The sequence below is a fragment of the Nanorana parkeri genome, unplaced genomic scaffold (genome assembly GCF_000935625.1).
Source record: "Nanorana parkeri isolate BGI_ZX_2015 unplaced genomic scaffold, ASM93562v1 scaffold52, whole genome shotgun sequence".
NCBI classification, from domain to species: domain Eukaryota; kingdom Metazoa; phylum Chordata; class Amphibia; order Anura; family Dicroglossidae; genus Nanorana; species Nanorana parkeri.
In genome coordinates, this window is record NW_017306320.1 from 413843 (window position 1) to 440971 (window position 27129).

At 39.9% G+C, this 27129-nt stretch overlaps 1 protein-coding gene across 1 annotated transcript in view; it reads right to left on the reverse strand.

Moving 5' to 3' along the window:
• Positions 1-27129, reverse strand: part of ASTN1 (astrotactin 1) — a 436540-nt gene that overhangs the window by 172191 nt on the left and 237220 nt on the right. The window contains exon 2 of the mRNA XM_018575081.1: positions 21147-21334. Within this exon, the coding sequence (XP_018430583.1) occupies positions 21147-21334 (188 nt within the window). The remainder of the gene's footprint in view (positions 1-21146; positions 21335-27129) is intronic.

Genomic DNA, 27129 nt, shown 5'->3' on the forward strand with positions numbered 1-27129 from the left:
AAGACTCACACTCTGTCTTCCACTATTTTTTTCCCTTTCTTGTCTATTTCTATTCCCCTCCATCTCTCCCGACTTTACTTTATGCTTTACTTTATACCTTTTTGCCTCCTCTTTGTTTCCATATTCCAAATCCTTACTACACACCTCCTCTTATTACTTCCACATTTACTTCTCTTAAAATGTATTTCCATCTTTGCTGCCAAATTGGGATAACATTTTATATTTGTTACATGTTACTAATCACATAACTTTAAAAAATTTAAACTTTCAGCCTACTTTTTTTTAGATGCTCTTTCTTTCTGCTAACTTTAGGACTGAAAACAATCTTGCTTAGTTCTCACCATTGCTATGGGGACCGTTCATGCGTACGCGCGGCTCAGCACGATCTGAACTGCCACCTTCCCGATCTGCTCCCTGCACTATTCTTGTTGCGCTGATCAGTGCGGTTTCCATACAGCTTTCAATGGAACATTGCCGATTTTGGTTTTGGGCATTTTTAATTGCGTTTCAGAGCTGAAACACAATTAAAAACTCCCAAAACCTCTCTTTTGAAATCAGCACCGCGCCGATGGTATGAATGGGCTCTTAGTGGCGTGCTCTGCTTGTGACTTTTTCTTTGATCTTGCAAGTAATGTTTATTTGTACTGTCTGACACCGTCCAGCATATCCAGGGTCCTGCCCAGCAATAGTGTAACAGTCTGATGTCTGAACTGTACTGCTTTGTCCGCATTCAATTCCCTAAACATGATGGTTACTATTTGTGATTTTTTTACAATGTTTTTGGCGGGTTTGTGATGTCATTATGATGTCAGGGGTGTTAGTTTTATTGCATCTGTTTGTCCATATATAGTTTGGTGTGATTTGTGCACATTGTCAATGCTAAGCCTGATGAAGTAACCCTGTGCGGCCCACGAAAGCGCTTATTTGTATGACAAGAATCTTCAATAAATGAAGACTTTGTGATGCTGAAAGGATTTTGGTGTGCTGGTGACATCTTTTTTCATTTTCTGATATTGTCGCAGTCATTACGAGCACCCTCCGCACTACCCTACACGGGACATTCGGTAAGGAGTGCAACAAGAAAGTTATACACTGACTGTTCTGTCTCTGTCTCCTAATTTATCTCCTGCACCATCACCCTGTCATACAGGTTTCCAATGGAGACAACAAGTGGCCATTTCAACACACATTATACATCAAGTTCCTATCTTGCGACTATCAGGAAACCCTGTTGTTAACCTTAGCGGTGAGACAAGTTTTTTTGCATGCTGGCTGGTGAGTGTGCTGGGAAACTTTTTGCTATTGTACTGTATAAAGCCCTTCCATGTGCACCTTGCTGTAAAGCTGGTAACAAATTAATGGGTGCAATTGCCATTTGTTTTGCTTGACTGATTTGGTGCAGTGACGCATGGGGGGCCTCAGCTGCCGATGTGATGTGTGGGGTCCCTTGTGCGTCCCTGTGCCTTTAAGGGAGAATGGGCTTCCTCCTGACAAACTTGCACCCAATTTTATCTTTTGCTGCATGTGCTCCAAGATGGAGAATCTCATAGTTTAGAGTTAGGATCGCACTATATAGAGGTGCCTTGGCGAGGCTGTGCAGCTTTCACATTTTCTGCAGAAGATGTGTATCTAAACCTCTGTTTTTAACCTTATCGGTGAGACAAGTTTTTTTACATGCTGGCTGGTGAGTGTGCTGGGAAACTTTTTTCTGTTAGCAGGAAACCCTGACACTGGAGTTAGTGCATGTAGAAATAATGTGGTTGCAAAGAGGCTGCAGGAGATCAGTAAGACTGAGAAGCAACAAATGATAAAAAAAAGGTGAACACAAGTATATTACTTTAAAAAAAAACATATTTAATTAATTTTTTTATATAAAAAATTTGATTGTTTATGATAATAAAACAATAAGTGCACTTACTCTTTAAGACTTTTGGATTCCTGCATAAGTCTAGATGTGATGGGTTCTCTTTAATCTTGTCTGCCAGCGAAAGTGTGTGAGTTACTTGTTTATATTGTTTCATTTTTGTAATATTACAAGACATTATGTAGTAAAAACATTTGAGAAGTTAATTTCTGCAAGCCCTTAATACAATGTATGGGATCTCATGGTCAGGGGCCCAGTTTCTACAGTTTGTAATATATTTTAAACGTTTTCTTTTTTTTTAGTTCAGATGTTCTGGCTTGCCAAAAATGTTATACAAGTGTGTCATTTCAGCTGCAGTTGGGTTTAGATTTTTGTTCTGCCAAATGAAAAAAAATGAAATTTCAATGTGAAGGCCCCATATGGGCCTATAGTGTGTTGCTGCATCCTTCTTTTCTAACCAAGGCTTGACCCCGTCACTGACATCCCAGACAGTAGATCCCTGAATACAATTGTAACATTTGCCTTTTATTTTGACATTTTTTGGCATTTTGTGAAAAAAGTATATTTGAAAGGCCGTGAAACATCAAAACCTCTAAAGATGGCTGGTATGTCAAAGGAGCAGAAAGTGGGTTTATTAAGCATTCAGTGAGTTTGCTTACCGTTTTTTCCTCTAGCTGTTCTCTGTGAACATATACTTAACAAACACATAAAAACACAGCTTATACCTCAAGGCGGCTGCAGGTTTTAAGGCATCTGCTTTCCATTCCAGTAAAAGGGATGTGTTGGTTCGTAAAAAAGGTTCTTCTGCTTCCCCTTAAGACTTATTCAATTCCCTCTTTAGGTTTTTGATTGTTAAAAGATAAAGGTGTCGTTCTTTTTGTAAAATTTAGGTTCAGATGTTATTACTCACCCTAAAAAAGTGCAGTTTTGATTATCTCTCGCGGTCACAGTATCACAGTATAAGAGGTGCTAATGAAAGAACAATACTGCTTTATTCTGCACAGGATGTGGTGTCTGATGTGAGCCGAAATCTGGCAAAAAATGGGAGGGTATCAATTATGCCTGAGCCACATAACCTCATTGGCTCTGGGAACAGTTGCACACTCTGTATCACATTTGGAATTTAGAATAAAGGTATAATGTGCATCCCTCTAACGGGGATAATGGAAAAAACACCAAAGCACACTGACATAATATATAAAGAAACAAAATCAATAAAAAACACTCACACACAACCCCTACCTGCTGGCCATATGTGGATCAGAATTTTCCATCCACCTCTTTCTACAAAATTTGATTGAAAAATAGACTTTTGTTGACCTGGGTGGTGCCAGAAGGGCCACCCACAGATTGAATTTCAGCAGATTCAGCAGGAAAAGGACACAGCTCAATCTGTAGGTTGCCCTGCTGGCACCACTCAGCTCAACAAAATTAAATTTTTCAATCGACTTTTGTTGAAAGAGATAGGAAGAAGATTTTCAGCCAAGCAGTGACTGCAGCTAATTAGCTCTAGTCACTCTTTTCAACAGATGCTGGCACAGATTGCCAGCCCATTGGGATTGAACAAAACAAAATCTTGAGGTGTATGGCCAATGAAAGCCATAAAAGTAGAGCTTGTAGCCCAATCCTGACTAATTAGATGGGGACATCCTAAAACATTTAATGTGAAAATGGCTTAATGTAGCTTAATGTACCATAATGTGCCTAAAACTCAATCAATTGCCTTGAAACTTTGCACAACCCAACCCTTCCAGGATAGGTTTGGGAGCTGAGCACTTGGGTTGTGCAAAGTTTCAAGGCAATTGATTGAGTTTTAGGCACATTATTGTACATTAAGCTACATTAAGCCATTTTCACATTAAATGTTTTAGGATGTCCCATTAGATGACAACATCAGTCACATCTTCTGTCTGAATTGTTTATGTCACGTTCAGCCGAACACAACGCACACGTGGCTAAAACAGCTGCACGTTGTGTATCACAAAAAAATGTACATGTACCTTTTTTCTGCGATTGCCGAGCAGGTGTACCCCATTGAAATCAATGGGGCTGCGCGGGAATCGCTGTTTGCAATTGTGCAGGGCCACGCTATCCTGGATTGCTCAGGTCTGCACAAGACCTTTATCATAGCAAATGGACTGAGACCTTTAAAAACTGTAGCTTTTAATGCACCACCCCACAATATAAAAACACTACATATTTATTAAATATTATTACTAATAATAAAACTAAATCACAAAAACTCCCCGTAGCAGGGAACAAGGCGATGCCACAATGGCCACAGATTCAGGAGACATACTTACCTGAGCAGTTTGCAGAGTCTGTGTATATTTGTGCAGGATATCATTAAAGGCAATATAAACAATTTCTTGTGGAAAATCACAGGATTGTTCCCTTTATGCCCCTCTGCAGTCCCCACCACCGGTGATTTTATACCACGTGGTCAATACTCTTGTGCATAATCATAACTTCTTCCTTCTGATGAAGCTATTGGCAAAATGCATCCAGAATTAAACCTCTGTGGACTACGTATCTATATATGATTCAGCACCTATGACATTGAATCACAGGTTTGACAGTGTGTAACTGTTGTTAAAAAATGCTGAAAAGGACTGTAAAGAACCATTTGTAATGTACCATTGTATTAGTAGAAGCTTTTATGTACTAAGAGTTCTTAATTGCGACTTGGTTTTAATAGGATATTTAATAAATATGTATTGTTTCTATATTATGGGATATCTATGTATAGGGTAGCTTAAAAGACCCAGTTTTTAAAGGACTTAGTCCATTTGCTATGACTTATGGTAAAGGTCAAAACCATTGAGTAATACCTAGTTTTCAAAGATTTAATCAAGTGCATTAGAATGGCCTTGTTATTTTTAGAAGAGATAGAGGTAAGGATCTCACAATGTGTGTATATATATATTCTGCAGGGTTGAATCTATACTTTTCGCTTCTCCAGAACCCACTGTCTTGTTCTGCCTACCCTCCTCCTGCAAGCTGTTTTGTGTGATGACAATAGATGTGCAGACATTAGGTTAGTTAGTGGTCTCTTTCTTTGAGACTGGTGGCAGAGTCGAGTGGAATAGTTGGTTGTCAAGCTGTGTAGCGAAGAGGTGATCTGTAATATTATGAGTGATTGTCTGCATGTAGAATAATTTATTACCTGGACCAAATGTAACCATCCTCGGCACTCCAGCTGTGGTGCAGCTACAAAAAACCCATCAGGCCCCTGCCTCTGGAAGTCAGGGGACATCCTAAAACATTTAATGTGAAAATGGCTTAATGTACCTAAAACTCAATCAATTGCCTTGAAAATTTGCAAAACCCAACCATTCCAGGATAGGTTTGGGAGCTGAGCACTTGGGTTGTGCAAAGTTTCAAGGCAATTGATTGAGTTTTAGGCACATTATTGTACATTAAGCTACATTAAGCCATTTTCACATTAAATGTTTTAGGATGTCCCATTAGATGACAACATCAGTCACATCTTCTGTCTGAATTGTTTATGTCACGTTCAGCCGAACACAACGCACACGTGGCTAAAACAGCTGCACGTTGTGTATCACAAAAAAATGTACATGTACCTTTTTTCTGCGATTGCCGAGCAGGTGTACCCCATTGAAATCAATGGGGCTGCGCGGGAATCGCTGTTTGCAATTGTGCAGGGCCACGCTATCCTGGATTGCTCAGGTCTGCACAAGACCTTTATCATAGCAAATGGACTGAGACCTTTAAAAACTGTAGCTTTTAATGCACCACCCCACAATATAAAAACACTACATATTTATTAAATATTATTACTAATAATAAAACTAAATCACAAAAACTCCCCGTAGCAGGGAACAAGGCGATGCCACAATGGCCACAGATTCAGGAGACATACTTACCTGAGCAGTTTGCAGAGTCTGTGTATATTTGTGCAGGATATCATTAAAGGCAATATAAACAATTTCTTGTGGAAAATCACAGGATTGTTCCCTTTATGCCCCTCTGCAGTCCCCACCACCGGTGATTTTATACCACGTGGTCAATACTCTTGTGCATAATCATAACTTCTTCCTTCTGATGAAGCTATTGGCAAAATGCATCCAGAATTAAACCTCTGTGGACTACGTATCTATATATGATTCAGCACCTATGACATTGAATCACAGGTTTGACAGTGTGTAACTGTTGTTAAAAAATGCTGAAAAGGACTGTAAAGAACCATTTGTAATGTACCATTGTATTAGTAGAAGCTTTTATGTACTAAGAGTTCTTAATTGCGACTTGGTTTTAATAGGATATTTAATAAATATGTATTGTTTCTATATTATGGGATATCTATGTATAGGGTAGCTTAAAAGACCCAGTTTTTAAAGGACTTAGTCCATTTGCTATGACTTATGGTAAAGGTCAAAACCATTGAGTAATACCTAGTTTTCAAAGATTTAATCAAGTGCATTAGAATGGCCTTGTTATTTTTAGAAGAGATAGAGGTAAGGATCTCACAATGTGTGTATATATATATTCTGCAGGGTTGAATCTATACTTTTCGCTTCTCCAGAACCCACTGTCTTGTTCTGCCTACCCTCCTCCTGCAAGCTGTTTTGTGTGATGACAATAGATGTGCAGACATTAGGTTAGTTAGTGGTCTCTTTCTTTGAGACTGGTGGCAGAGTCGAGTGGAATAGTTGGTTGTCAAGCTGTGTAGCGAAGAGGTGATCTGTAATATTATGAGTGATTGTCTGCATGTAGAATAATTTATTACCTGGACCAAATGTAACCATCCTCGGCACTCCAGCTGTGGTGCAGCTACAAAAAACCCATCAGGCCCCTGCCTCTGGAAGTCATGCCCGTGGTTGTCAGTGTGTTGCCTTATTGGAGGTTTAATTCCACAACAGCTGGAATGCCGAGGTTGTCTAGGCCTGACCTAAACTGTTACCTACTACCAAGATTTCTGGGAATGCATATGTACAGTGAATGTTAAGAAGTTAAAGTAGAACTTCAGATTTACAGTTTTAAATAAACTGATCACTGCAGAGAAGGGAAAGTGTATTAATTATTTAATTGATAAGTACACTTTTAGTAGATCATACTTAAATACAACCACACTATTGAAAAACCATCTCTGTGTACTGGTGCCACAGCCTCTGCAGAACATTACCTATGTCCTGTGTTCTCCATTAACCCCAGCCTGTCAGGTAATGATTGTACGGGTGGCCCATGGCCTATGCTGCATATGAAAGACTCTGGTTCTAGGTGGAGGTTGAGGTATACTGGAGAGCACTGTTTTAAAGTCAAGGCTACGTAGGAATTTTCCTTGGTCCCCAAAGCCAATAGTAGGGTCCCAACCAGCATGTATTTTTACTTGTCGCTGATCACAAGTTAGGGAATCAAAGTGGCAGTTGAATCTCTAGCACGGAGACAGCAGCATTCTGTTGCAGTAATGTACAGAGGTTCAGTTTCTTTGTGATATATACCAGAGGTCAAAGATGTACAGTGCAGCCAGCATTGAATTTAGACAGCATATCCCAGATTTGTTGCAAACACCTAATTTTCCTTAGCTGATCCTGCACTCCTGTATTGTGAAAAATCACTTCCTTAGAAGCACAATGCCATTGCAGAAAGAAATCTTGATTTTTGTATTTTTTTTTTCCTTTACCTGATTATTGTTCTACGAAATGGTAACGTCAGCTGGAGTCGGCAGAAAAATGCTTAATTTACTTCCATTAAGACACATTAATATTCCAGAAGAAGGTAATGGGACAAAATGACATAACATTATTTTAAGCAAACAAAGCCTTAATCCCAAAGACAGTATGGTTGAGAGAGACAAAGTGAGCGGCATTGTCTGCTATAAGGACCTGGAGACGTGTTGACAGCTCATTGCTTTTGTTCTAATTATTCACATAATATATTAAGATGTGAGCTGGGAGCGTGATGGATCGTAGGGAAAACAGAATGTGGAGAGGGGAATTCAGACAGCTTGTTATCAAAATTAATTATCCAGGAAATAAATATCTACTGAGATTACTTGAAAGAGAGTGACTAGTGGGATCTTCCAGTTTCACAAGGAATAAGAAAAGTCACTGAGAAGCCCACGGGCTCTGACCTATTCTGAAAATGACAAACTCAGTGTCCCAATTTATTATATGCTGGAGAGTCTACAGGGCATCCATCCATCATATACTTCGCTGGTAGAAGATTATTGAAGATTATTAATGACATTAGTGTCTTCACCCACTCACACAGAATGCTGGAGTGATTTCAAATGATTTTGTAAGCACGGAGGCAGCTAGAGTTTGCGAAGTGGGCATATTGTACACCAGTCAATGGGGGCACCTAAAAGGAACCTATATTTAAAGTGACACTAACCTCAGGAATGAAATCTTAAAAAATATTTCAGGTAGCTTATCTATTAACACAATTATATTTTATTTGTGTATCACTCTGCTGTAGATCCTCAAATTGAATTGGTGCTGACATTGGTGAATTGGTGCTGACACTGTCCTTCATTCTGGAGGGTGGCTACTTTTGTTACCCATGATCCCTGTGTGTGTTTTAAAGTAGCCACCACTCCAAACTCATTAACGTGATAGACTATAAATTTAATACAAATTAGTAAACTAAATGTGAGATTATAATCCATCACAGGAGTGAGCTAATCTGAATTGGTACCAGTACAGCAAAGCTCAGTTTTGGAGAGAGTGAGAAGCAGGACAAGAAGCCAATCAATTATGATACAGTGTTTAATTGCTAACAGGGAGGATGCTGATAAAAGGAAAGAGCAGAGTAACAGAGAGATGAGCTCATCAGTCTGCTGCTTCTCCTTTTACTGTCCATTCACTGGCTGGGGCAAAGGGACAAGCCCCCTAATCACTATTAATCTGCAGCAGAGAACAATAAACTCTTCTCCTGACGTGACTGTGCTGTATAGCAAAGCTGTGTTGCAGAAATGCAAACCTTTTGGCAGATAAAACAGCTCCTTATTAAGGTCTTTACCAATAATTTAGCTTTAAAATCAATTTCCATATGCAGTTAATAGCAGCATTGCCCCTATTGCTGACAAATACCTCTAATGTAACCCCTAAATCTATCCCTCAATGTGGAACTCCATCCAAAATGTTTTCTATATTTTATGATTACAGTGGAAGAGTAGAAACCACTTAGAACACCATTACTGTGTTGACATACGTTCAAGGCAAATAGATATTGAACTCTCTATATAGCCGTTCAATGTGCATCTAGAGCAGGGGTGCCCACAATTTTTCGTCTGGAGATCTACTTTTCAAATGACGAGCTCAATTAGATCTACCAATGGAAAAACACCAGCATTCAGAGGCCGCGTGGCGGTGCATTGAAATCAATGGCACAGCAGCCACGCCCCCAGCCCGCAGAGCGATCGCACGCACCAGGAAAAACAGGCACATTAGTGCCTGCATTCTGGTCTAGTGCGATCTGCAAAAATGCTGCAAGCCGGCGTGTGTTTCTGTGCGTTCTACAGGCCCAACAAGAAGACTTTGTGGTGCAAACTGGCCCTCTCTCTTGGCCGTCTCTTCTCTCTCTCTCCTCGATCCTTCTCTTTCTGCTTCACGTCTGCGGCGTCTGACACATTCAGCCGCACTAGCACCGCGGGAGGGAGCTCAGGTCAGTGAGCTGGTGGCGATCTACCAGTGTTTGCTTTGCGATCTACCGGTAGATCTCAATCTACCTAATGGGCACCCCTGATCTAGAGGGTACTTTCCAGAACAGTCAATCAGAACTTAAAAAGCTGGGTGTACCCTAGTAGAATTTTGTATAAAAACAATCTCGTCAAAACATTCGCCATCTTTGACTTGACGAATATCGTTCGATGTTTTGTTTGATTTTAACATTTGATTTTGGAACCAATGGAGTTCTCGAACGAAAGCCACATTCACTGTTAGAATTTTGTTCTTTAAAAAAAAGAATGTCCCAATGTGATCCAAAAGGAACAAACATTTTTTTCCGAAAACATTTTTTTTTCCTAATCCTTCAAAATACTCCTGGTGTATGGTTAGCTTAAGCCTCACACTTTGACCTGTGAAAAGACAACTTCTAATTTATCTCAAAAGCTTTTACAATTAATTTTAAAGTGATATTAAAATGTTTTTAAGCTGTTTCAAATGCTAATGAAATCACTTAAAGTGGCCGCTGCTTCTTGGAATTTAAAAGCTGGCCCTGATATCCTATTTTAGGGTGACTCCTTTCCCTTGCAGGGTCTTATGGAGCCATCTTTGTGTATGGTAGGGAACTGTGTGTGTGTCCAAAAACACACAGACACAGCAAGAAAAGCCCTTCTCCTCCTCTCTTTTCACTTCTCTAAGCTACTAGATGGATAGCCGAAGGACAGATAGATAGTCTATCCATTGTGAGTTGGTAATGGACACGAAGTTCAAGGAAGCGGAGCTGAGAGAATTGGAGCTGTTCTGAAACATCACTGTAAGTATCTGGGCAAAAATCTAAACAAATACTTTGCTGGCCAATGTAATATATGTTTGATATGGATTCATTACTGAAAAAAGTTAGAGAGTTTAATACTACTTTAAAGAGTAATTCCAACTCATACAGTTCCAGTGAGTGACAGTATGAAAATATGATAGTTTTAAAAACAGGATAGACCTTTTAATTGCCAAGAGGCTGAAGATGGGATAAGATAAACCTACGTGGAATGTAGGAAAACCATTTACATATCTCCAGTGGTGAAGACAATGAAGCCTCCCATGTACTACTTATATTAATTTGCCTAATTACTGCTGCCAGACAGGGCTATCATTGTGAGTGCCTTCACACATTTTACTCTGCACACTGCCAATTGTCTTTAGCTAAATCATGAATAAGTACGATTTACTTCTCGCCTCATTAAATTTTCATTCTGCTAAAGTTTTTACTATTCATCGAATCGTAATATTAAACTCGGTGCAATAACGCGAGGTGCCCAATTTAAGAGACAGGTATAACCCATTACAACAGGCTGTTATAGTAAGACATATTGTTTTTAATTCATTAACTATGACGTATCCTGCTCTAGGCATGTGTCAGGTTGGTGCCCGGAAAATGCAAAATCTAGATAATTGCTATTGTTTAAATATGTTCTCTTCAAAGGTATAGAAGGGCCCCAACAATCTTTTGTTGGATATACATTTCAGATGGGATAAAAAGCAAGCAGATTCTAATTGTCTTCCGCTCAAAATCCTGACTGTTTACTGCAACTAACTCTGCTTCTCATTAGGGGAAAAATCGAACGGGTACACGGGGAAAAAAAAAAGGAGATGCCGCGCTCGTGAAGTATGACTGGCATAGCTTATTCTGCAAAGGGTATGAAGAAAAATAGATAGCAGCTTAATCTTTCATCTCAAGTCGGCTGAAATGTTTGGCATCTATAAATACAACAAAGGATAGCGCGAGAGGATGGCAGAAGAGGTTCAAAGAGAAGTTGATAATGACTGACTAGTAAAGAGACTTTCCTCTGCTTGTTTGTTTTATTGCTTAAAGATTTCTAGATAATGCCACACAGGGAAAAAAAATCTTCTCTATCGCTTTCACTTTTTTTATTCCTAGCATCTATCTTAGTTCTGAAAAACAAGATACCAAATTATGGAGAATATGTAGCGTTTCTTTTTATATTTTCTTTATCTATTATGTTCAGTACTAAAAAAAAAAAAAAAATATTTCAAAACATATATTGCTACCAGAGATGAGTGAATCCCAGGAAACTTGCTTTGTTGATGATCTGGAAGAGTGTTTTAAGATGTCCAGCATAAAGTCAGTTACTAGATGGACACCCCATATCAGTTCAGATTCACTTCCCTCTGTGACATAGACTTAAAATCTACCTAATCCAAGAACACATATGTAATCCACTGCCTGGCCCAAAAAAAGTCAACACCTGGATTTAGCTAAACAAATAGTTAGAAGCCTTCCACTGGATAAGTGTTTTGATCTAAGGTTGCTTCCGTTGGTCAGGTCTAGGTTCAGCAATGTTATGTCCACAAATAAATTAGGTCAGCTGTCCACCGGAATATATTGAATGACCAGGTTTCTCCATCAGTAGATTTTTTTTTCTTCCCGGATGACAGGGCATATTTCATGATGACAATGCCAGGATTCATTGGGCTCAAATTGTGAAAGAATGGCTTTCACAAGAGACATAATTTTCACACATGGATTGGCCAGACCTTAACCCCATTAAGAGTCTTTGGGATGTGAGGGAGAACACTTTACGTAGTGGTCCAACTCTCCCATCATCACTATTCTCATCATCATCTCACTCTCATCATCACTCACCACAAGATCTTGGGGAACAATTAATGCAACTTTGGATCGAAATGTGGTGAGATTGCATAAGCTTATCAAAGCAATGACACAGCAATGTGTGCCGTAATTAAAGCTAAAGGCGCTCCAAATAAATATTGGTGACTTTTTTTGGCCAGGCAGTGTAGATTGTAGTTTGCCAGTCCTCAAATGTAAAGGCTGCATTATTTCTACTTCTTTTTCCTTTATTGCCACCTAGTAATCCGCCAGTAACATACTTTCTGTCCTAGGTTGACAAGGCTCACTCAACAAGCTGTATAATTGGAGGATTGCAAGGGGTGGGTGCCACCTAGGTGGCCTTATTGCCCGCTCCCCTGTCACTGGTTGCTAGGAGCATCATTGACTGCAAGGTCACAGGTAGCCTAGCCACACAACATCATTAGTATACTACAAATGTAGACCATTACAACCAATGGCCCTATGCAGTGAGGAAGCTGAACATACCTAGGTCAATTGCGTGTAGTGACCGGGCACGGAAGCTCAATAATGATGAACCCGTGATTTTATCTGGTTCAGCATTACTGAGCTGCCTTGAGGACAGAGTGTGCAATATGGCTGTTCCAGCCTCAGTTCCACACCCCATTGGGCCTCCATGAGTGCTGCCTGAGGCCTCATTGGTGGCACGGCTCTGAGCAATGTTGCCAGCTTAGAGCAGGGGTGCACAACATGCTCTCCTGTTCTCCATAACATAGGATAAAGTGTTCTGTAGTCCTCAGAAATTTCTGGAAACAATGGAACTGATAAAAGTGCAGTAAAGAGAGTATAGGACATTATCACGATTTCTAGCAAGACCAACAGGGGTTTTTTTCCACTTTTTGAAGAGATATAACAAAAAGCTTTCAGTGGTATATTAACAAACCAGTTAAAAATAAAAGCATTTTAGCATTTTGGTTATAGCTTTTATTAAATGTCTGTGTGCTAAACAAAGATGTCACACAAATAAGTAAGATAATGATAGGAAACATCACTCTATAAACTTAGAAAGTTTTGAAAAAAAAAGTTTTAAAATAAAATCGAAATATAGCTATTATAATATCTCCTTAAACACCCCATAGCTATAGAAGAAATTTTTTTTTTTTTAAATGCCAGTATAACTTTCTGCCACTTACTAAGTCCTGTATTTTAAAAGAGCAAAGCTGCTCTGCCTACTGGTGTGAAGGGACAGGGGGTACACAGCAGGATGCTTTATGTCAACAAAATTGCACTGTGTCGGTGACTTTAAATTAAAATACATCTGGGTATAAAAAAAATAACTAGGGCAGATTCTACTGCAGAGGGCTACAAATGGCATGTTTCAGAATAGTCCAACAATAGATAAGCATTATCTCTGTGCAGCAAGACTGCCTATTGCCACCAAAGAGATTTTCTTTATAAGTCCATATTTTTACGGATGATCATTACTAATGTACTACATTGGCACAGTGTTATGGCAGGATTCGATTGTGTGCCCTGATTGTATTGTCCCTAGGCACTGTATTGGACAAAAAGAGAAACAATAGTGATGCAATTTTTGGATGTCAGTTTTCACAAATTACAGCAAGATAAAGAACCAGAAATCTGAACTAAAGTTTGCTAAAAAGTGGACATTTCGATTTTTTTAAAGAGGAACACGTTAAGGAGATCACCTTAACATAATCCTGTACCGTTAAAATGACGTAAATCACCCCCAAAATATTAATTTAAAAAAAAGCCTGTAGTAGAAGAGTAATATTGCTTGCCATTCCTGTGCCTCTAATCTTCGCTCTGTTGCAGAGTAGGGATGAGCTCAGGTTCAGACTAAACCCAGATCCAACCTGAAATCCTCTTAACCCGGAAGCAGCTTCCCCTAAACACAGAAGAAATCTCCTTCTGTGCCACCCATTAGCAAAGGGGCATGATGCAGTGATGTCATTGACCTTCTATGGCTACATGCCTATATTTGGTAAATTGCATTTACCTTATGTGACTATATAAGGTAAAAGACTTCAGCACAAGCATTTCACCCCATGCAGCTGAATGGCAGGGAATGTCTGGCCTGCTGCTGATTGGGTGGAAGTACCTGTGGCTCTTTCTTGTCCGGAAGAGCTCAGGTTCGGGCTGGGTGTGGTCTGATCCTAAGTGGATCACTATTGCAGAGGCCAAGGAGCTACATAGGCCAATCAACCTGCAGCTGGTGAGGTGACATCACTGTATTCTTTAACTCTTAACCTGGTTACACAGTTTGCAATTTCATAGAATGATGAAACTTTTCCTTCCATCTTTCGTCTCAATCATAAAGCAATCGAAGACATAAAATGGTGGTTTTGATCAATCACAAGGAGGTGGGGACAAAATTGCCCCAATGAGAACCAGTGAAATTGGATTCATTTAATAGAAAATGCTATACATATTTCCCAAAATGATCGTCTTTCAATAAACTGTATTTAAGCCGCCAATGTATTGCCTTCACGACTGACCAAATTCTGGCGGTTAACGGGAGTTCTGAATGGTAGATTGCTTCGTTTTTGGTGATTACTGGGTATTTGTGATTCCCAATGGATAGAAAGTGGATAAAATTGACAAAATATTGCCATGTGTTTCGCCAACTAAACAGAAAGAGTGGGTCACCTTCTTCCACTATGCTGTCTGGCAGAGGTGTATGAATCTTTAAAGTGGCTGGGCTGAATTACAAATCTTTTCTCAGGTTAGAGAGTTCACATATGTGTATCCAGCTGTTTGTCAGAAGTTTTTCAGTAAATAAAGCAGTTAAAATTGTGGCTCAGTGCAGGAAATGGCCCAGCAACAGCTGCAATAGTAGGGATGTGTATTGCTGATAAACAAGATAATGAGCAACTCACTGTGACCTAAATCTGGGGAAAAATCTTTCACCATGCAGGAAAATATCTATAATCCAAGAGCAAGACTATTCTGAAAAATATAGTTCATCCAAAAAATGAGCATTCCCTACATCTGCTGAAAAACAGAAATCATTTCCGCTGAAAGAAAGAAATTGCAGTAAATATGGGAGTTTGGTGAAGGAAACCGACTGGATTTCTTTTTTTTATTACTGGTAAAATTCTACTTGGGTATAGTGAGCTGTGGATATAAGGCTTGGAAAATTTGTCAGCAGTTTGGGAAATTAAAATGGATGTATGCCATGTTAAATTCTCTGCTGGGCACTAAGATTCCCACAATGCATTGTGAGATGCCTAAGTGATGTGGCCACAGGCCTGGCTTAAAGTATAAATAGAGATTTGTCTGCTGAGTCCCCTTAGGTTCACATGTTCCAGTCCTACACCAAAGATCTTCTCATGGAATAAAAGGTAAGTGCAAGCACCAAAGATTTATTTTCTTTCCAATGCCCCCTTAACCTTTTCACTGCCGGGACCTTTTTGGCATTTTTTTCACACATATTATGCCTGAAAACTGGTTAAAGTGATATATTTTCTGAAAGCAGAGATCCTTGAGAATAAAATGGGGGCAGTTGTAGTGTTTATGTCACATAATGTTAACACAACAGTTGATCAAACCCAAATTTTCAGTAAAAAATGCATTCAAATGAATTCCCCGCCAAAGCAAAAGGGCAGGCTAACGCAAAAAGCAAAAGCCCCGACAAAGCAAAAAGTGATGTCATTGACCTTATATGGCTATAATAGGCTGATGATATTAGCTAATATGGCCATAAAAGGTAAATGACATCAGCACAAGAATCCTGCCCCTTTGTTTATGGTCAGGGGTGGGGAATGTCCCAATCTGCAGGTGGTTGGACGGGAGGCCCATGTAGACTCTGTGTTTGGAGGAGCCTGGGTTTGGTCCGTACCTGAGGTCATCCGTACTTATGAGATAAGGACCTTAGATTGTAAGCTCCTTGAGGCTGTGGACTAATGTGAATGTAAAGCACAGCGCATATTGCCTGCACTATATAAATGTCTAGATTCAATTTCTATATTAGTTTCACAGATTTCATCTGTAAATGCTATTACCAATTAATAAGTCATTTATATAAAAACAGTGGGTTTAGTGCCTAAACCTCTGGCAAGATTCTGCAGTATATAGAGTGAATCAACGGCTGAATTTATGAGTTCACAAACCAGCACTCCATTAGGGAGCATTTACTTTTACCTTTAAAACGCAAGAGCTTTAAAGTTTGGGTACTGCTAAGCCGTAAAAGCACCAGTGAGTACACTGTTGTCTCTCTTCGCATAATTGTTTAACAATTCTTGTCTTTCAGGTCAGATGCTAACTGATTGAAAAAGCATTATGAGATCTTTAAGTTAGTATAGCCTTGTAGATCGTGAAAATATATTTTTGAATTAGTAAGTGGCTAAAGATTAGGGAGGATCTCTAGTCAAGTAGAAAAAAAGGGTAAATAGGAGTATACTCCTCTGGAGATGGTCGGGTGGGTAGGCAATGTATTTGGTTAATGCAGAAAAAGAAACATTTAGAGGGTTATTCACAAAGCTAGCCAAGGATCAGCCGTAGCTTCGGCCGCTGATCCGAAGGGCTGCTTTACGGGCTATTCACTATAGCCCGTACAGCTCCCGAGGCATATGCTTTGGCTCGACTGAGCCGCTCGGCCAGCCTCGGGAGCTGTACGGGCTATAGTGAATAGCCCCCATCCGTATGTGTCGGGGAGGGGAGAGCACCCCCTTGAAATGATTGCAGATAGCACAGGAAGCAATAGCTTCTTTGCTATCTGCTGTTTTATTTTTTAGTATTCTGTCAGCTGCTCCCGTCAGATTTAAAGAAAAAAAAACTAGCATAGGAATGAATAGCTAGATTGCTATTGGCTAGTTCAATTTGCAATATCCAATAGCAAGCTGGCTATTGCACCCGTCCTCTGCTGCTGTTAATCACTAGAAGAGGACCTGATGGAGAACTTCAGGTCCCCCTCTGCTGATTGACAGCAGCAGTGGGCGGGTACAATAGCTAGTCTGCTATTGGCTATTGCAAAGTGAAATAGCCAATACCAATCTAGCTTTGCATTCCTGTGGTGGGTTTTTTTTTTTCTGACTGACGGCGGCTGGCGGTCGCGATGTCAGAAAAATGGTGCTTGCAGTGATACTCACGGATGGCGCACATCAAACAGCAAATGAACAGGAATCACCAGCACTCAGTGGAAAATATTCAAACAATAAAGTCCATTTAATCATCATACATGTTGCAATAATTATTATTATTATTATTATTAATAATTATTGCAACATGTATGATGATTTGTCCGATTAAATGGACTTTATCGTTTGAATATTTTCCACTGAGTGCTGGTGGTTCCTGTTCATTTGCTATATTTAAAGGAAGATATTTGTGTCCCATGTTCAGCTATAATGGCCTCACAGCGGAAAATCCTATGGTGTCAGACACTGTTAAAAAAAATATGAATGTGGACTGTTCATCTACCGGAGACTATTGGATGTAAATAATTGGGGCAGAGCACAGGGGAAATGTTGATCTACATTGTACAGTAAGGTTGAGCAACCCATTGGCTTTCAGTTCACTGAAGTCAGATCAATAATGCAAATTCAAACAGGATGCCATGGGTTGCATCTTGCTCATTTTGTTACTGAATACATTTGCTGGTATTTTTAAACGTAAAGGCTACAAAACCACTTGAAATACTTAAGAAACTTTGAGCTGTTTTACCTGTCAAACTATCTGCTCAGTCAGCTCTGTAATACATGAGACCTGCTTGACAACATACCCAGGTTGGTGACCTTACTTTTTTTTCCACCGCAGTTAGGCAATACAGTTTAGTCCTTCCCTCCCCTCTGCCCAGCCTGCTGACTGGACAATAATCACCACACTGATAAAGTCATCACTCTTTTCGCACTAGCATCTGTTGTAGTGTCAATTCACACCAGGGTGATCCACTGGCCCGGTGCTTCTGAACCAGACATGCCCACTGCACCTGCCACTACCTTGCGGGTGCATTGGGGTGCCATTCACAATGAATGGCATTGCAGTGCACTAATGCACTGTTGTGAATCAACCCTTATATTGACAGCATTTTGCAACAGAGCCTGACTGGGTCATAGTGCTGCACTCTCCCATCCCTTTACAATCTACAGTGTGAGAGAATTAAGGGAAGCTTATATAAAGCAAGATTTGAGTATTTATTTATACTATGTTAAAAATAAATGTCATATTTGTCTAGAAATACATTTCTGGGTTTCTTGGTGTTTTTGTAATCAGCCTAGAGTTCAGAGTATACAAAGCTCCATTTTGTTTTGACGTGATAGTGTAATGGTCAACACAGCAATTGCTCAGTGCACAGTGCATGTGCAGCTGGAATGAATAATCCAGATTGTGGACTGGAATATCACTACTTACTTAATTCAGACAACAGAGACATTAACAATAAAGAGGACAGTATGAGACCTTTATAGAGGATGGATCGTGTCATTGGCAATGCTAAGGTGAACGCAGCTTTCGCATGTTTATTAACCAACAGAATTCCACCCAACGCAGAAGCTTTTAAGGGTCATTTAAAATAATACGGCCCAGGGCAACAATTCATTTTACTGTAAACACTGGGCATTGAAATTTATAATACATAATTTATAAGGACAAAGATACAACAGTCAGATTGAATTATTCTGAATGCTTCCAGCTCTAACAACAGAATTGTAAAAGACATGATCGGAAAAGAAAAATCAACATTTCTAAACACCGGCGAACAATAATACGGCTTTGAACTGCAAGCGAAATAATACAATTTGGGATTAAAGTGAAATTACAGCTTTTACTGTGTTTTTTTTAAACAAAAGAGAAGTATCAATCACAGGAAATGAAGGGGTATTAATACTGCCACTTAGAGGGAAAATAGATATGTACAACTCCAGAGTTCAACTAAGTACACTCCTACCACAGTGCACAAACAACAAATATTAACAGTTTGCTTTGGTGTTCCCCTGGTACAAGGGAGATTTATATTAACTATAACATTTCCTATTAAACAAAAAATTTGAGATACCCTCATGGGCTGTTGAGCCCCGGAAAAAAATTGCAGAAAAATGTTCTTCACAGAATTTACTAAAAATACCTTTTTAATGTGTAGCCCCCATCACCTTCTGTGATGTGGCTACTAGACATTTAGTGGTAGCCAGGGCTGTAGTCAGCCTGGCTGGAATTATAGTGGCAGTGTGACTCTGTCATATTGTGGGACAGCCAATGAGAGACACTGTAGTGTATGTACAGTACAGCAGCCAATCACTGGGTTTCTCTCAACCAGTGGTGTATGCTGGGATAGGGTACATATACTGGAGGGATTTGCCTTGTGCTGAGACTAGCCGGGACCAGCCATGGAATAGGGCTGGGTGCTGTTCAGGGCTGGGTGGGCATATGCTGGTGTGAGGGAAAGATTTCCTTCAGGCATCCAACATGGAGGATGTCTGTGTTGCTGTTAGAGGAAGAATCAATTATGGCTCCTGAAGTATCCTAGAACTCAGAGGTGTCTTTCTTGTTGAGGATCTGTGTTCATCTTGCTCATCTGCTATTTCAGTTGCTGTCCGCTACCTCCCAAGTTGATCTACGCTGATCTGCTAACCAGGTCTAATGAGTCTCTTGTCAGTTACCTCTGGAAGCTTAGAATCCCCATATCCTCTCTCCCCAGTGAAGATGTTCAATAAACCGTTACTTTGCATTATACTACTGGAGTGGACATCAGTCTGTGGGCACTAGAAGAAGGGCGGTTAATGCTAATGGGTGGGCAGCTGAAGATCATACCCTAGACAGATTAGAGATGAACCGGGCATTCAGTGGCTCCTTCGGGGGTGAGTGCTACAAATGTAAAATTGAACATCTGCACCCAGACTGGAAGTGGGTAGCACTTGGGCCAATCAGGGGCCCTACATACATGTGTTGGGACAAGGAACTTGCTGATGAAAGCAGAGAGCGGAGAATGACCTCATTAGCTTGTTGCTGTTCCTCACAGGTCAAGGGCAGGGAGGTGATCTAGCTGTGCTGCTTACAGCAGAAAAATTCAGCTCATTTTGTCTGTCTGTGCTGTCTGGTAGGCCTGTGTAGATCTCAGGAGTGGGTGGACAGGAATGCAAATCCTTTGTCAGGCAAATCAGCTCCCATATACTGTATGTGTTTAAAGTGTGTATTTAACTGTTGGCCTGGGGTCCACCTATTTCTGCCTTCCAGCCATGATCAGCTGCCTCTTTTATCGCCAGGCCACAATCAGCTCCTGGTCTGCTTTTTCTTTTTCTGACTATATATCCATAATAAGCTCCCTCTTTCTATAATAACCTCTCCCTTCTGTCCATGACAAGTGTCTGCCCTGCATCGTCTTCAAATGGTACACAAACAACTTCTTCTCTTATTTCTACCCGATCTCTCTGTCACAAACTCCTCTTACTCTTCCATAACCACAAACATCTTTCCCTCTGCCTACCTGACCAAGATCACGTCTCACTCTGCCTATTTTCTCAATCCTCTATCCATAATCAGCCTTCTCTATCCTCTATCTGTTCTCCTTCTCCCTCTGCTTGTAAGGAAGACAGCACTGTACTGGTAGTGGAACTGATAGTAGCAGTGATCTTAGTAAATCAGGCCTTAATATTTCCTACAAACATGCAACAAATGTCATCTCAAACACCAATTGGAAATATAGACTGGGTTGGCGTTTTTCAACTGAACTAGATTTTCTTTTAACCAGAGAATGGATACCACATTAGAGGGCAGTTTAGAAGTTATGGCCAATATATATTTGAGAAAAGTTTGGAATTAAGCACAATCTAGTCTGTGAACAGCCATGATCCATGTCAGGTTGGCCTCAAACTACACAAGAACAAGAGAATATGAGCTGGGGAGAAGCTCATTACAAGTTGATGATAGCGGTAAATCTGAATCCATCTTATCTTTTAACTATGAAGAGATTCAAAAAGGTAAATCCTCTGGTAGACCAGAAAACCATTTAAAAAGGATAAAAACATGTATATTTTCTTTGTACAATTAATAGTTCTAAGAGAATCCAAAGATCCAGTGTTCAGAATGGACTCACCATGACAGAGATGTGCAATATCCTGAGTTCTTCTTCAGCTGCCTCGCCTTGAGGTTCCTCTGTGGCTTCATGTCCTGGCAGCTTTGATGCTCCATCCTGGTGGTGAATATGGAAGAGGAGCGTTCCGTTCTCAAGCCACTGCTGTCTCCAGCGGACCAGGGGGATGTCATCTGTGTTCCCTGCGATTTCTGGAAGGAAAAGTAAGAGAAGGATTGAGGAACAAACTATAGATACTAAGGAATGCTACAGATTCTCTTAGAAGGGTGACAATAGATGAATGGGGCATGGGTTTCCATGAGATGACCTTTGATAAAGCTATTAAAGACACAAGAGTTATCACTTAAGACTTCAGATGGCCAACAGTGCTCAGTGAGGTATGATGAGCACAGGTCAGCTTTTAAAAAATAACTCTCATCTCTCAATGGCTACGTTCTCACTCTATGTAGATGAATGTTGACTATTTCCAAAACTGTCAGCCGGGACAGCTTACAGAAGTTCTCTGTTTGCATCAGAAAGGCAAAACCTTTGTAGAGAAGAACAGCAGAAAGTATTTAGACACACTGTTCATGCCTCTTCTTTAAAGTGCAACTGAAGCCAAAAGTGCAAAGGAACACCTGTCGGGTTTTTATTGCTGTACTGTGTCCCTGTTAGAGAGATTCACCCTCTCTATTTGTCCTGATGACTGTTATAGTTAAAAGTGAAAGAAAATGCTAAAATTTGGGTTGTCATCAGCGCAGCAATAGATGGGAAATCTTCCAATGGGGAAGTTCTAGTGACCCTGATGACCACCAGGGATCTCCCTCACTTCCTGTTTTGGCTATTGGACGGGGAACTTAAGGAAATTCTCCCCAATGGGACACAGATGGCAAAAAAGCTGACAGGGGTTATAACCCTCCGTTATTCTATCCAAAACTAAAAACAAAAAAATGGCTTCAATTCTACTTTACAGGTACCCTGCAGCCATCTGAGAATTTGAACTCACCTTGTATGTGACCAGCATGTTAGTCTGCTTTTAGACTGAATAAATACAACACACTATTAACCTCCCTGGCTGTATTCCCGGGTGTGGCTCGGGGTTAACTTTCAGTACCAGGAGCGTTAACCCTGAGCCACACTCGGGATTGCGCAAAAGTGTCACTTACCTTGTCCCCGCGAGCCTGCGGTGTCCTCTGCTGTGTTCGCCAAAAAACAATGTACCGCTTTGGCATGCTAAAATCCTCCATAATCATATGGCCAGGGAAGTTAAGCTTGTCTTGTAATGATTTTAACCCCTTCGTGATGGGAGACGTACACTGTACGTCCCGCCACGAAGTGCCTATATGACTGGCCATGTACAGTGTACGTGACAAGTTATTTGCGGCTCTGTAATGCTGGTAACCGCTGTTTCTCAGTGGTTACCAGTCATTAATGAATTCCTCAGTATTGATTGATTCATTAATAAAATAGTTGAGCTTTTTTAAAAGCTTCTTTCTTTCATTAATGAAAGAATTAAGCCATTACACATACAAATACCGGATCGCTAAATAGTGATCCGGTATTTGACAGCTGAAGATAGCAGAGAGGTAGCAGAGTGAATCACCTCTCTGCTATTCGTTTCGACAGCTCCATAGATGTCTGTAAAGCTGTATGATACATTTCAGGCACAATGTTACAATGTATCTCTGTGCCTGAAATGTATCACTTCTGATTGTCTGGGCAGGATCAGAAACTTTTAGGCTGGGTTCACACCTGAGCGTATTTTTTTAGCTCTTTTTTTTTGCGTTTTTTAGCACGTTTTTCCGTTCAGTGAAACGTGCGTTTCACTGGTGGTATGATTTTTTTTCCCTTTATTTTCTCTATTTTAAAAAAAAAATGTAAGTCTTCCTTTTAAACTTCCCGCCGGCTCCGCCCCCCTGCGACGCGACTTGGTAATACCAATGGAAACGGGCGTCAAAACGCCCAAATAAGCTCCTGTACTTCTTTGGGCGTAGGGCATTTTGCAGCACGTTCCTGAAATACGCCCAGGTGGGAACCATGCCCATAGGCAATCATTGGTTTTCACATGTTAAGCGTTTTACAGCACGTAGGAACGCGCTGTAAAACGCCCAGGTGTGAACCATGCCTTAGTGAGATCTGATTCTGACATGCTGTTAGGATCAGTCTCTAAGGTTATTTTTAGCTATTCCTAAGTTTGGAGCAGCCTAATAATAACCAAAAATTTTAAATGTTCATTCATCAAGGAATCATAGTGACTGCTTAATATAAACTGACAAAAAAGTGTAACAAATTAAGAAAATAAAAATTATATATACATATATTTTCTATAATATAATTATTATAAAAAATTTCTAAAAAAAATAACAATAATCAAAACTTGTGAAAAAAGTGTTTTCATTACATTTTTTCCTAATTTTTAAAAACATTTTATTCAAACTAAGTGAGGCGTTAGGTACACATTCTTGATATAATAATATAGCCCTATCTGTCCTCTAAAAAACAATATATAATATGTGTGGTTACATTTAGTAAGAAAGCATATCACAGCCGTGGAAGAATCACACAGCAAAAATGTAAAAGGTGTGTCAGTCATTTATGAACAGAAACTGAAAACAAGCTCAGTCATGAAGGGGTTAATCAAAACAGTTGATTTTATTTAGATTGCCACCACAGCAAAACAATCTACAAGCCTGCATGTGGAATACCATCAAAAAATACAGCACATTATATATTTAACAAGTGAAAGTCTCATCAGAGATAAGTTTTAGGTAAATGTTAACATAGTGACTCAGTATCAGAAGCCACTGAAAATACGCAATAGTGTAGAATGCTTTGGGATATATACGGTAAATGAGGTCAGCAGATCTGTTTATGTACTGACAGCCTGAAGTGAATAGCCGAACAGTGTTCGGCTCACTTCACTTCTGATCGGTCATTCACTCGGCTGCCCTCGGCAGCTTTGTGAATAGACCCCTATGTGTTTTTGCAGTGAGTGTTTGTGTTCCATGAAAGATATCTTATAGAAGTTTTGCTTTAATAAACACTGAGGTTTTGTGTGCCCTCTACTATAAAAGTATGTGGGTCCCAGAATATTTCGCTTCAAGATTATTTTTGTGCCATGAGCTGGCTAGAGCAGCAATTTTCTTTTTACAAGCTGTAGAACATCTGGATATCACACTTTTTTTATAGTCATTTTGCCCACAGAAATATTTAACCCTGAGGCTCTCTAATGATCAAAACAGCTTCTAGTCTACAGAATTAATTAGCCACCAAAGTTTACAAATGAGTATTAGATTTCTTTTCAAAAGTTTTGTTCCCCTCTAATGTTTACCAGATAATTCATTTATTATTACCTCAGGATGTAGAGTTTTTTTTACTTAGTGATTTTTGTATAATGTTTCTTTCCAAAAGAAATATAATAATAGCTGTGTGTAAAACGAGTAAAAGTACACATTCTATGAATAACATAGTCATTTTCAAGGCAATTGATGGTTTTCAACAGCCACAGATCAATATTTTGACTTGAAAATGGAGATGTAAGAAAAATACATTTTCCATTTAGCTCTTTGAACCTGATCAGAGCTTTGACTGTGAACCAGTTGTGGACATCGCAGTCACGGAGCAGAACCAATTTTTGGGCCCTCATTCAACTGCTGCTCAAATCCAAACATGTATTGACTGAGGAAAGAAAAGGCGAGGAAAGGAGAGTAGGGATCAGATCGGGTTGAGTTCCAACTTGAGTTTGTCTGAACCTGGAAGGAAGCTGTCAGTGCCAGCCCAGTCAGCTGCGGTTGGTGCATCCCCCCCCCCCCCCCCCCCGCACACAACAACACATTTATACAATGAAGAGTTTATTAATGTTTTTGCCTACGATTTACACACCTTTTATCCATAATTCACCTTTTTTTAACCAAGATTCAACGTTTCTCATTTACTCTTTCGCATTGACTTTCACCCATTTTTTAATGAGATTTACCCAACATTAACCTGTTGACAATTGCATCAAGCAAGATTTGCCCATGTGGGAATTTATTCAAACAAGATTCACCCACATCTGCTCTTTAATGGGAAAAGTGCACTATTTATATAATTTGCTACTTAGTGAATGTAAGTTTGTTCTGATATTTGCCCCTACATTTCTCCATTTTTGCACAGTATTCATCCTATTCCCTGGTTTGAAGTGTGTTAATGTGTATTTTAAACTGCTCCTTGCTTTGGAGTTGTGGATTTTTTCATCCATAGGAGTGCTCAAAAGAACCACCTAACCTCCTGATGTTGTGAGGCAAGAGTAGAGATTAGTTTATCCAACTGTCAATCTAGACCTGGTGGGACTAAGCAACCTGTTACTAAGAAATGTGCACATAGGGGTGGCTCCATGGAGATCACTCCAAGCCATGGGAGCCTTCCCATAGACAGAAGTGTGCCTTGCAAATATACCTTCTGCAGAATAGATGGCCCTGAGAAGAAAATTATGCAGAAGCAGCAGCAGCAAACAAAACATATATAATGTCTTATGGGTAAATTAAAACTGTAATGGCAGCAGATACTGATGGGGAAATCCCGGCTGAAACTTTGTGAGAATCTAGGGTAAATATTCCCTGGGCGAGACAGTGAATCTTTCATAAATACATCCCTTAGTTATTTTGCAATGAATTAAATGATGATCTTTTATACCTGCTTGGTTTGCCTTTAATATGTATCTGTATCTGGTTTAGTTTGGCATGACTTGTTCTTTAGAAATCAGTTATTATGCTCTATAATAAGGTATTTTACCCACAATGCATTTTAGATATTATCTCCACAAAGCCCTCAAATATTGTAACCATTACTGATTTTATTCTGAAGTCAGACTTTCAGATCTGATCCCCTACTGAGGCCTCATCTGGACTGTTTTCATTGCAGCAGACTTTTCCAGCTGTGATGAGGACACAGTAAATTGCAGCACATGTGTGCATTAAAGTGGACCTGTCAGCTCTTCCAAAATGTGTAATCTAACATTACTGTTAAAATGCAGGTACAGTACCTAGGGGTGTCTACTAATAATAGGTGCTTGTCTTCAGATCAGCATTCTGGACTCAACTTCTCTCCAGAGTGCTATTAACCCTACTCCCTGTGTTTTAGCTCTCAAATGAAAGAGCTTCTACTGATCACTTACTGGTCATTTCTTACTATGTAAGTTTATATTGTAGGCTCTGACTGATGCACATTGATTGACATGACCCTACTAATACTTTGAAGTATTAAATGCCAATGCCAATGAATGTCAACAATGATTAAATGACAATAATATTGTAGTTTTAACGCTTTGTGTTATATGTGTTTGCAGTCCTGATCACCCTTTACAGCAAGCCTGAGTTACCCCTCCATACTATTTATTGCACCTGTATACATGGAAAATGCAGCACACATTATCACCTAATACAGTAAGGAACACAGCAGGTCAATCATACTTACTGAGAAACAACATTGCATTTACACATGAAGAACAACACATCATACAAAGTACACAGAGGAATTCATAAACCCCCGCACTTCAGTATGCACAGGGAGGAGGGGAGGCTCTCTGCAGCAAGCTATTTTTCAAACATATGAAACAAGATGGTTTTACATGTGTTTGTGTTTTACACTGCACATAGACTAGCCTGAGCAACATTCCAACTGCTGTAGGGGAATTTCTAAGTCCCAGATTCAGTGTGCCTAGTGAGGGGCAGGATCTGAAGCTAACCTTTACTCATCTAAATTAAACTGGCACCATAGAAGTTGTGTGCACCACATAGAAAACAGCAGCAGTTATTAACAGCCCTTGGAGCCTTTGGGCTGCGACAGATGTGCGCCTGCTGCAATGTCCTTCAATAAAAATTTAGAGTGGGGAGGGGAAAAAAGTAAAGAAATTTGCAGAAACTTCACCAGCACACCAAATCCTTATAGGATCAAAGTTCGTAGATTTTATTGCAAACTCATGTCAGTTACACAAGCGCTTTCGGGGCCACACAGGGTCCCTTCATCA